This window comes from Octopus bimaculoides, chromosome Z (genome assembly GCF_046866305.1).
Source record: "Octopus bimaculoides isolate indiv1 chromosome Z, ASM4686630v1, whole genome shotgun sequence".
Classification (NCBI taxonomy): Eukaryota; Metazoa; Mollusca; class Cephalopoda; order Octopoda; family Octopodidae; genus Octopus; species Octopus bimaculoides.
This window is the reverse complement of record NC_142944.1, coordinates 32,366,895-32,379,916: the sequence shown is the minus strand read 5'-3', so window position 1 is coordinate 32,379,916 and position 13,022 is coordinate 32,366,895. Positions and strand designations below refer to the sequence as shown.

The 13,022-nt window shown below is 36.2% G+C and overlaps 1 protein-coding gene across 2 annotated transcripts in view; it reads right to left on the bottom strand.

The window, feature by feature from the left end:
- Positions 1 to 1,959: 1,959 nt before the first annotated feature.
- Positions 1,960 to 13,022, bottom strand: part of LOC106870596 (serine/threonine-protein phosphatase 2A 56 kDa regulatory subunit delta isoform) — a 55,528-nt gene continuing 44,465 nt past the window's right edge. The window contains exons 14-15 of one of the 2 annotated variants that reach the window (XM_089365108.1): positions 10,743 to 10,883; positions 1,960 to 2,313 (exon numbers count right to left, since the gene is read on the bottom strand). In XM_089365108.1, coding sequence (XP_089221234.1) covers positions 2,305 to 2,313; positions 10,743 to 10,883 — 150 coding nt within the window. In that variant the 3' untranslated portion in view covers positions 1,960 to 2,304. Of the gene's footprint in view, positions 2,314 to 10,742; positions 11,938 to 13,022 lie in introns of those variants that run through there. The other variant, XM_089365109.1, reaches the window with a different exon arrangement.

The window sequence follows — 13,022 nt, the reverse complement described above, 5'->3', positions numbered from 1 at the left end:
AACTAAATTAAAATATACAATGAGAAAAGAGATGTTCTAGAAAGGGGCAAGTGCAGAGGCATCAATTCACTAAACAAAGCTATGGGACTGTAGACGGGTTTATAGAGCAGCTAGTTGGGAAAGAATTAACTTGGATGATATGCAGTTTGGATTTGTGCCAAAGTAAGGAACTGCCAGTGCCATATTAATAAAATATATACAGGAGATATTATTACTAACGAGCAAGCCATTGAACTTAAAATTCATTAACCTGGAGAAAGCCTTTGAAAGAATAACACAGACTGATCACTAAGGAAACTGAGTGCAGATGAGAATCTTGTGACACCCCTGCAGTACATGACGCAAGAGAAGTATGCTTAATCATATTTTTAAGCAAAATTTATTTAAGATGCTACTCTATCACATTAAGCAATAATTTTCTCTCTAATGTTTTTCAGAAATAAGAATGCAAAATACTTCATCTGTCTGTACAATAATGAAGTGGCTATGTGGTAAGAAGCTTGCTTCCCAACTACATGGTTCCAGATTCATTCCCTCTGTGTGGTACCTTGGGCAAGTGTCTTCTACTATAGCCTCAGGCCGACCAAAGCTTTGTGAGTAGATCTGGTAGATAGAACTGAATGAAACCTGTCACACACACACACACACACATTATATATATATATATATATATATATATATATATATATATATATATATATATTTTTTTTAAAGTTTCAGCTTAGAGCTGTGGCCATGCTGATGCACCATATATATATATATATATATATATATATATATATATATATATATATATATATATATATATATGTACACATACGTGCATGCATGCTTATATGTGTGTGTCTTGCAAAAACCAAAACTTGACCAGAGTTTCCTCAACAAATACTTACTCTCCATTACATTTTATTTTTAATCAATTTTAATTCCAGAATTACTCATTAAAATAAATGTTTTTTGCTCACTATGCCAGCTATGTTAGCACCCATATTACAGTTAGGTTTACATGAAGCTGGTATACCCAGGTATTCACCCATCATTAGTCATACATGGTATGGTTTTTTTCTCAAACTGATTTGTGGAGTTGAATGTATCTACTGACACAATCAACTAAGATAATATTACTTTTATGGATGTGACAATCCTAGATAATAATCTTAATTTTTTTATGCCAATCTATTTGAAACTGCTGTCTACTTCTATAAAAGTTCCAATTTATAGTGAACGTTTATGTTCCAAATACCAGCTTAATGATAACAAAGTTTACCAAATTCATTATTTCCAAAATGAATTGAAACGAAGGCAATGTAATTTCAACAGAAATATGAAAGAATTACAAAGAAGACAACAGTAGGAAAATTGGGAAAGAAAGCATTATAAAGAGTGATAGCTAGATAAATAAGGTAGGTGGGAGTGCAAGTCAGTCAACAGCTTGTGAGAAAGGATGTCAAGTGAAAAGAGTAAAATATAGTGGGATGATGGAGTGAGAGAAGAGACAGTGTTAAATGTGACAAAAGAAGAAGAGATGTACAGCACAACAATAAAGAGGAAGAAATAGGTAATGTGAGGCAAGAGAGAGAAAAACAAAACAATGTGAACTATATGTGTGAATCAATTAAAATAATGATGGGGAGTGAATGGAGGTACAAAGGATAAAGATGTCAAGGCTGAACAAAGAAAAAGTTTGAAGCAAAAACATGAATTTCTAAAAGTGGGCCGAAATAAATCCCATTATTTTTGACAGATATTACAACAAAAATTAATCAGTATCCTAATTTTCTCATCCTGCTGCTATTGGAATCAGTGAAAGTAATAGTGACAACTAAGCACTGCAGATACCACAAGCATACTGTAATCACTAGTAAATTGTAGCCACCAATAAATGAGGAAACTGGTGTCACTAAAATTGGAAAACCTATGATAAACTCATGATAGAAGAGGGGAAAAAATTTCAATAGCTTTTTTTTTTTTTTAAGTGGTGTAAACAAAGATATTAAAAAATGGTTTATTGTGAATGTCTTCAGTAATGTAACTTATTTTTAAATAATTAGTATTTCTCAAGACAAAGACAAATGATAAGGACACTTTTTTTTCACCAGCAACAAAAGATCAAAAGAACTAGATAATAAATACAAATAAAAATTTAACAAAACAACAACAAAACAGTCTACAAAGAAACATCTGAAATTAAATAATAAATGGATAAAACTAAGAAATCCAGCAAACTGCAGAAACCAGCTCTAACAAATGAAATGAGAAACAAAACTGAAACCAAGGAAATAGGCAAATATACAAGCCTTTTGTTCATAAGTCCTAGAGTTGCAGATTAAGAAAAAAGAAAAGAAAAATACGAAATGTGTGTATACTGTTTTTTCTATTATTTTTAAAGGCTTTCACTGTATGTGCATATACACACTTACATATACATGCCTAGTATTTTACAACTAACTTCAATGTATAACAAGCAACCTTCATGTCATACATAAATGATATCTGAATGCTTAAATGCTTGAGCAAATACACTAATAGTACTGTTATTATTTTATTTATTTACTTGGTTAATATATATAATCAATATCTAAAAAAACAAATACTTTCTGAGTCTGCAAATGCAAAAATACATATCATTATGGGATATTTATGAAACTATTAAATAACTAGCTTATACATGGTTGGTTCAATAAACACCTGACCTGCACTGAAATATATTGATATGTAATTTATAGCAGAAAAAGCCATATATATATATATATATATATATATATATATATATATATATATATATATATATATATATATATATATATATATATATATAACCATTTTAACGATGCGTACTGCCTTAATTCTTCGAAACGCCGGAGTTTTAATGGTGGCAGCTGATGAAGGGGATGTTTCTATGTGGCCTGCTTGTTTGTTGCACCTTGTTTACCATTCTGTCCTTGTTCTTTTGCCACGTCATGTACCCAGTTATGTATCTATATGTACATGTAGATGAACATATATACATACATGTCCATATATATGCATATACTCATATATTGTTTATATATATATATATATATATACATACATATATATATATATATATATATAGACACTAAACTCCACTTGCAAAGACCTGTTGAGGCAAGTGAAATCGAAATAGAGTTAAATTTGACGACTGGCACCCGTGCCAACGTCGTCTCCCTCATTGGACACGAAACTCAGCTTGCGAAGACTTATCGGGGCAAGTGAAAATGACATTGTGATGGCACCTGTGCCCAGCATCGCCTTTCTGGCACTTGTGCCTGCGGCATGTGTAAGGGCTTTCAAGCGAGATCGTTGCCAGTGCCCCTGGACTGGCTCTTGTGCGGGTGGGACATAAAATACACCATTTTGAGCGTGGCCGTTGCCAGTACCGCCTGACTGGCCTTCGTGCCGGTGGCACGTAAACGCACCCACTACACTCTCTGAGTGGTTGGCGTTAGGAAGGACTGTAGAAACTCTGCCAAATCAGATTGGAGCCTGGTGTAGCCATCTGGTTTCACCAGTCCTCAGTCAAATCGTCCAACCCATGCTAACATGGAAAGCGGACGTTAAACAACGACGATGATGATTGATATATATATATATATATATATATATATATATCAATCTCATCATCATTTAACATTCATTGTCCATGCTGGCATGGGTTGGACAGTTTGACCAGGGCTGGGAAACTGGAAGGCTGCACCAGGCTCCAGTCTGATTTGGCATGGTTTTCCTAACGACAACCACCCCAAGAGTGTAATGGGCGCTTTTACGTGCCACCGGCATGGGTGCCATTTGCATGACACCAATGTCTACCATGACTGTGATTTTGCTTGGCTTGATGAGTCTTCTCAAGCATGATGTAATATCAAAGGACTCAGTTGTTGCCCCTGTGAGGCCCAACACTTGAGAGGAACTTGGCCACTTTGCTTCTGTGAAGCCTAACACTCGAAAGGAATTCAGGTACCTTACCTCTGTGAGGCCCAATGCTTCAAAGGAACCCAGTCACTTTGCTTCCATGAGGCCCAATGTTCGAACTGTGCTTTTTACGTACCACTGGCATGGGTGCCAGTTATGTGACACCGACATCAGCCATGACTATGATTTCACTTGGCTTGATGGGTCCTCTCAAGCACAGCATATTGCCAAAGGTCTTGGTTACTAGTCATTGCCTCTGTGAGGCTCAAAGTTCAAAGATCATGCTTCACCACTTCATCCCATGTCTTACTGGGTCTACCATGTTTTACTGACATGTAGCATGGCTGTTTGCACACAAGCATCATATAATCTACCTTTCACTCTGAGAGAGAGGCCCTTAGCTGCCAGCAGAGGTAGGAGCTCTCTGAACTTTTCCCAGCCTAATCTTATTCTCACAACTATGCTCTTGGAGCATCATCTCCACAAATAACTTGGTCACTTAGATAACAGAAGCTATCTACTACCTCTAGCTTACCTCACTGACAATTGATGGAGTCTATTTTCTGCACATGGGAAAGCTAGTTTCCCTGTTAGCCTTTCTCTGATATTACTGCACCTCTTATGTGACCCTAACTTACATCAGGTACATCTTATAGAGTTCTACCTATGCCTTTTCTACAGCTTGAGCAGCGCCATCTACTTGCAGGCATCTGATTTGTTTGCCTTCCTACTTACTAAGACTTTGGTTGTATATATATACACAGAGAGAGAGAGGGAGAGGGAGAGGGAGAGAGAGAGATAGAGAGAGAGAGATAGAGAGAGAGAGAGATAGAGAGAGAGAGAGAGGGAGAGAGAGAGAGGGAGAGAGGGAGAGAGAGAGAGAGAGAGAGAGAAAGCATGTGGCTTAGTGGTTAAGGTATTCAGCTCACGAGTTCAATTCCCAGCGGCACATTGTGTCCTTGAGCAAGACACTATTTCATGTTGCTCCAGTCCACTCAGCTGGCAACAATGAGTAGTACCTGTAAATCAAAGGGCCAGCTTTGTCACATTCTGTGTCATGCTGAATCTCCCTGGGAACTACGTTAAGGGTACACGTGTCTGTGGAGTGCTCAGTCACTTGCACGTTAATCTCACAAGCAAGCTGTTCTGTTGATCATATCAGCTGGGACCCTCATCGTCGTAACTGATGGAGTGCTCCCTATATATATATATATATATATAGAAGGTGGCGAGCTGGTAGAAACGTTAGCATGCCAGGCGAAATGCTTAACGGTATTTCGTCTGCCGTTATGTTCTGAGTTCAAATTCCGCTGAGGTCGAATTTGCCTTTCATCCGTTCGGGGTCGATTAAATAAGTACCAGTTATGCACTGGGTCGATGTAATCGATTTAGTCCCTTTGTCTGTCCTTGTTTGTCCCCTCTATGTCTAGCCCCTTCTGGGCAATAAAGAATTATATATATACATATGCACAACTACAAATTAAAAGTAGCTCTGGTAATATCAACATCATTGGCCACACATGCATAGTGTACATGTTTTGTTTATATGCTCATTTGCTGTGGGATAGCATCTAAGGAAAGCTCCCTACATGATACTGAGTGTTAAAGATCACTGAGTGTTCCAGACTAGACGACAGAGCTTGCCATAGATGACTGAGAATGGTAAATATCGATATTTCACTATCATTGTGGCCTATCAATATTATGCACTTGGATCACCTCAAAACGAAATTAATTGCCAGTCTGGGACTTATATGCATATAGAGTGAAGTCTATTTGCTGATGTGCTGCAACATCATTATTATTATAGCACACATGAAACAAAATCAAATTAGGAATTAAAAGCATCTCTAGTAATGTAAACATTAAAAGTCACACACATACATAGTGAATGTGTTTTGCTTATAGGCTCATTTGCCATGAAATAGCATACAGAGAAAGCTTCCTACACGACACTGTGTCCCACAATAATGACAAAATATTGGTATCTACTTTTCTCAGTCATCTGAGACGAGTTGCCTCGCCTAGTCTGGGACAGAAAGTGAATAAAAATATATAATACTGTACTAAGGACTATTTCTACTCTGTGTGTGTGTGTGTGTGTGTGTGTGTGTGTGTGTGTGTGTGCGTGCGCGCGCGTGTGCGCGCGCGAACACGCGTATACACACAAAGATGCGGGCATAACTGAGGTTGAGAAGTTTACTTCAGAACCATGCAGTATGGGATTCCATCCCAATGTGCAGTACCTTGAGCCAATGTCCATAACCTCAAGTTGTCAATACCTTGGGAGCGAAACTGGCAAATGGAACCTGTATGGAAGGCGCACACACACACATTTCCATGCTTAGTCAGGACTTATCTGAGGCAACATTTTACAGCTAGATGCCAGTCCTGTTGCCTTATGCCTTACCCAAGAAAGACTTTTTTAAAAATATTCCACAAGTCTCTAAAAGCACAGAATGAATGGTCTTAAAGATACCCAGAAAAATACACATTATATATGTATGTAGGGAGAATATCAAAACATTAAGTGTTCAATACTTAAAAAGGACAACTTTGAAGAACTTTCACTTACATAGAGATAATTCCTCACTATTTACAATTGTAAAATATTAGAGTAATGAAGTCAAAAGTAGAAGAAAATGGAGAAAACCCAATCAACTACAATAAATCCAAGAATTTATTAAGGATTCTTCAGTAACACTTTTAGAAAAAAGGACAGCAAACTGTTGTCCAACTATTTCCATAGTGGGAGATATTAATTCAATTTTATCTCTTTTGTCTTGTGACATGCCATCAGGAATGTGATTATATAAAGAAATAATACCTATCTTTTATCTTTTACTTCTATTTTGTGTGTGTTGCTTTAAGAGTTCAGTTGAACAAATCAACTCCAGTACTTATTTTTAAGCTTGATAACTATTTCTATTGGTCTCTTTTCCAGGAGCACTAACTTACAGGGCATGTAAACAAACCAATACAGTTTGTCAAGTGGTGATGAGGGACAAACACAAAAGATACACGTCCATGGTGCCATGTAAAAAGCATTCAGTCCACACCATAAAGTGGTTGGCATTTGGAAGGGCATCCAACCATAAAAATCATGCCAAAACTAACCTTGTCTGTGCTAGTGCCATGTAAAAAGCACCAAGTCCATTTTGCAGAATGGTTGATGTTAGGAAGAGCATCCACTTATAAAAACCCTGCCAAAACAGAAACATTAACCTAGGGTAGTCTTCTACCTGGCTGGCTTGTCACCCATCATACCCATGATGATGATGATATATATGTAAGATCTACAGACATTGGGACTACCAGAGGGGATGACAGGGAACCAAGACTCCTAAGTCTGCTGTGCATGAAAAACACATCAAGTTAAGTAAAAGCATGGTTGCCCTTGCAGACAGGCTCATCCACTGCAACCCTCTCCAGCTGAGTATCCCTAATCTCATGAGCTTGTAGGTGCTGGTGCCATGTAAAAAGCACCCATGCTAGCATTGTGTATAAAAGCACCCATGCTAGTATTGTGTATAAAAGCACCCAGTACACTCTATAAAGTGGTTGCCATTAGGAAGGGTGCCCAGCTGTAAAAATCATGTCAAAACAGACAGGGAGCCTGAACAGCTCCTGTTAAACTGTCCAACCCATAGCAGCATGGAAAACGGACATTAAATGATTACATTACTTATATATATATACATATATATATTATATATATATATATATATATATATATACAGGGGTGCCATTTAATTTAAGAACACTAGTATACTAATGTTAAAATGGCATTTTTTATATATTCAAGTTGTAAATTGTGAATTAAGATCATCATCATCATCATTTAATGTCCTCTTTCCATGCTAGCATGGGTTGAACGATTTGACTGAGGACCGGCGAACCACATGGCTGCACCAGGCTCCAATCTGATCTGGTAGAGTTTCTACAGCTGGATGCCCTTCCTAACGCCAACCACTCCGAGAGTGTAGTGAGCGCTTTTACATGCCATCGGCATGAGGGCCAGCCAGGCGGTACCGGTAACGGTTACACCTAAGTGGTGTTTTTTACGTGCCACCTGTACAGGAGCCAGTCCAGCGGCACTGGCAATGACCTCACTTGAATGTTTTTCACGTACCACTGGTACAAGTGCCAGTAAGGCAACGCTGGTAATGAACACGTTTGAATGGTGCTTTTTATGTGCCACCAGCATGGAAGTCAGTCTGGCAGTGATCAGGCTTGAATGGTGCTCTTAGCGCTCCACTGGCACGGGTGCCAGTCATCGAATTTGATTTGATTTCGATTTCACTTCCCTCAACAGGTCTTCGCAAACAGAGTTTAGTGTCCAATGAAGGAAAGGTATGCATAAGTGGGCTGGTTACACCCCCAGCATAGGCTACGTGTTATGGTCTCACTTGTCTTGCCGGGTCTTCTCACACAGCATATTTCCTAAGGTCTCAGTCACTAGTCATTGCCTCGGTGAGGCCTAATGTTCGAAGGTCGTCCTTCACCACCTCATCCCAAGTCTTCCTGGATCTACCTCTTCCACAGGTTCCCTCAACTGCTAGGGTGTGGCACTTTTTCACACAGCTATCCTCATCCATTCTCGCCACAGCAAAACAAACTTTCACAGGCCTTAATATGGTATACAACTTTACAGCGTAACATCAATATATTAATTTTAAATTAAAAATAAATCTTAATTATTGTAATTTATAGTGCCATTTAATTTAAGAACAGTTTGTAAAATTTCATTTGTTTTGCTTTAAAAAGTTTATTCTGAGAACAACAAAATAACAATAAGCTCACACAATCAGTATTTGGTTGGTTATCTAAAATTACTCAATACAGTTTTGCATCTGCGAAACATAGAATTGTTCAGATCATTTATCACTGTTCCTGAGATTTGTTTTCCCAATTTTGGTTAATAATGTTTAAAAATTCATCCTTATTCTTTGCCTTACTATTGTGCACAGCTCTACCCAACCTTTCTCCAAAGATCTTCGATGGAATTTAGGTCGGGCGACTGTGCTGACCACTGCATCAACCAAACTCTCTTAGACCTAATGTAATTTCTAAATAGATGCGAGGTGGGTTTCGGGTTGTTGTGTAGGCTGGAAAGTCCAAGATCGGCCCAAATGCTTTCGGGTGTATGGAAGCATAGTCTTATCCAATATTTCTAGACAGGACTATGCACAATGCCCTTGATTCAGATTACAGGACCGACCCCTTTTCCAGACATGCACGCCCACACCATCACACTTCCACCACCATGCTTAGTTGCAGGCTGGATGCATTCTGGATGATACTCTTCGCCCATATGCGTTCTTACATACTTCTTGCCATCACTACTGAACAAGTTGAATTTTGACTTGTCCAACCGCAACACATTCGACCAATCTGCTAGACTCCAATACAAGTGCTCTTTTGCGAACTGTATTCGGGCACGTCGATCTTTCAAAGAAATATATGGCTTTTTACGAGAGACTCTTCCTAGAAGTCCAAATTTTGTGAGACGGTTTTTTTTATGGTGGATACTCCAATAGTAACTCCATATTTTTGCTGAATTTCTTTTAAAATGTCAATGGCGGTCATTTTTCGTTTTTCCAAGGAACTGTTTATGAATGTATCTATCCATTCTTGCTGTTTTTCTTGGTTGCCCAGGTCAAGAGCGGTCTTTATAATCATTAGTTTCATTATAAAGATGGACAGCATTGTAGACGGCTGTTTTAGAGCGTCCAACTTCATTTGAAATAGCTTTATATGACCATTTCAGCCTACTAAGCTGAAAAATGTTCGCTCTGATTTCTGGTGTTATGTTTTGTCTCTTACCCAGCACAACTATTAACTTAAAAATTGTGTAGCAGCATGCAAATTACCCTACCTCTAATATTAGTCAATAAGGGGAAAAAATGAAATTTTGCAAATTGTTCTTAAATTAAGTGGCAATGTAAATTACGCTGTAAAGTTGCATAAGCTAATGAAATTTTCTTTATTTTGACATATATTTTAATTCACAACTTGAATATAAAAATGCCATTTTAACATTTTAACATTCCTAAATTAAATGGTGCAACTGTGTGTGTCTGTGTGTGTGTGTGTGTGTGTGTGTGTATATATATGTATACATATACACACACATATATATATATACAATAAGCTTCTTTTAAGTTTCACTACCAAATCCACTCACAACGCTTTGGTTGGGCCAGGGGTGCAGTAGAAGTCATCAGACCAAGTGCCACGCAGTGAGACTAAACCAGGAATAATGTGGCTGAGAAGCAAAATTTTTAATCACACAGTCATACCTGCACTTATGTGTATATTTATTCACTTATTTATCTTTCAGGTCAAGTACTTATTGAATTAATGAGGTGTATAACTAGTACTGCTTGGAAAATTTCAAACTATTGAAAATAGCTCAAAATATCGAACTAACCATTAAAATAAACTATATCTTATTACCAAAACTATATTTTCTTACCAAAATGCTGAATGAAACTAAATTCTATATTACACCTGTTTCTATTATCTGTAAATTCCAAATTTAAAATTTTCAGTATTAAATATTTTTGAATACATGAAGCAATGATCTAAATTTTTAAATGTTCTCGTATAACCAAAAAGAAAAACCTAAAAATAAAAATAATTTTAAAAAACAAACTAAACTGAAAGTCTTTCCAAATTTTATCTAAATAAGAAACATAACTTTCCTTGTGACATTTCATAATTTTCAAGCAATTTCTACTCATTTCAACGAAAAATACTGCTATAAAAAATAAATTAAAATAAAGATGCTGAATTAGTGTACTTACCGCATGAACTTCTGATTCTAATTTGTCTAAACTGGCTACAACATCTCCTTCTTCTTCTGATACACAATTAGGGTTACTGTGACCATTATTTTCAGGATTCGATACACTGTCAGATGAAGATTTATGCAGTACTTTTCCAAACTGCAAAAATATAACAAAGTTCCATTGCCCAGAATTTATATAAGGAAATATTAACTTTCAAACTGAATATAAATATACCAAAAATTTGTTAGTTTAGTAGACAATAGAAACACATACCTACATACACACACACACACACACGTGTGTATATATTGTTTATTATGTGTGCAAGTGTACATTTATGTTAAAATGACAATATGTCTATTTCTATGTTTAAATGTGTGCACATACAGAAACACAAAAGGACATGCATACACACACACAATAGACAAAAATGCATACACATACAGACAAAGAGACACAAACTGGTATGGACATGTATATACACACGTACATAGAAATTTAGATATAGATGTGTGCAGGTATAATATACAGAGGAACAATTTTAGACCTATACACTGCTTCATTATCCTTGTGCAACCAATGCCAACATAGAAAAAGCAAACAAAACTTATTAGACATACACATATGTATGTATATATACACACGTTTTCATTTATATTAAACATAATCATTAATTTTATAAAGAACTGAATGCACATTGTTTTTCCATTAAATATGCCTGTAACTTCAGTTACATCAAGTCTGGCTCTCAAACTAACAATGAGTGTGCATGTGTACAAGCATTTAATGCACTAGTTGATTGTGTAGTGTACATGTTAATTGACAGTGTAACTCCCAAATTATAGCATATCATCACAGACACCATCATCATCACCAAATCCAATTCTAGTATAAAGTGGACAGATCATCATGGTTCAATTCAGTTCACATCAAGACCTTGAGAGACCATTCATCCATTTCCATGTTGACATGATTTCTGTGGCTTGTTGATCACTTTTCTTTAATACCAAGCAGTTTACACACTATACTAGGTTTGTTTTCCTCAACACTGAACTGTCCAATAGAGTGGAGAATAGAAAAAAGAGCAACAGGCGATTCATCCATTTAAAATTTCTTTAAACCAACATCAGGAACATAATATTCTCAAAATCAGATTCTTTACATGGTTCATATATGAATATTCAGTTTAGAATAACCTCCTGCCGCATTCCTAAAAATACAAAAACCCATTGGTAATGATGTATTACTTATATTTCTTTACCTAATAGAACTAAAGTTTCTTGAAACACAAGAATATCATAAGACTTGAAAAACAGTTAATGTTGAATTACATTTATAAGCTACAAAATAAATTTAATTATTGAGGAAAAATATATTTTGTATTTAAAAAATTTCTGTAAATAGCTTCTCACTGGCAAAGGGAGACAACTCAACTTATATTTTATAACGCAATACACAGAAAACTTTTCTTGCCATACCAATGTTAAGCTTTCAAGTACCTAGCCTTTTTCTAATTTCTCAAGTCTACATAAATGTTTTAATCTAACATAAGTAATTAAAACACTAAACAAAATGTAATTAAAAAACACACCCATCAAATTAATAATTACTACTTCATTATATATGGGCTTCTTCCAGTTCCTATACACCAAATCCATTTACAAGTCTTTGTTCAGCCTGGAACAGACTTACCCAAGATGCCATGCAGCAAAACTGAACCTGACACATATATATATATATATGTATTGCTCAGGCCTGTCTGTGTGGTTAGGATGTTTGCTTCCAATATATATATATATATATATATATATATATATATATATATATAAAATTATAATTAAGGGTATCTAAGAGGTACCACCATGCTTGAAATAGCAGCCAAAACTTGACTAAAACCACATTAAATGTTCAGAGCCAAGTTTTAGAGTCAAATTTTGGTTGTTATTTCAATCTCTGAGATACCCTTAATTATAATTTTAATAATAATTATTACCTTTTGAGGTTTTTATTCCCATGCTGGTCACCTGATAAGATTGGTAATTTTAATAACGATCTTATCCTTATTTATATGTGTGTGTGTAAGAAAATGTATGCCCTAGTGATAAGCATTAGGGCATACACTTTTCAAGCAACTTCAAAATCTGTTGCCATTTTCCTCCTAAAAATAGTGTGAGTCTGTGTGTACCACCACCCAACACTTTGGTTGCCTTTAGCAGAATTTCTTCTACTGTAAGCATTCAGATCAGGCCCTCTGACCCTCATCCCAGAAAGAGATCCTTCTTTCTATTTTTGATT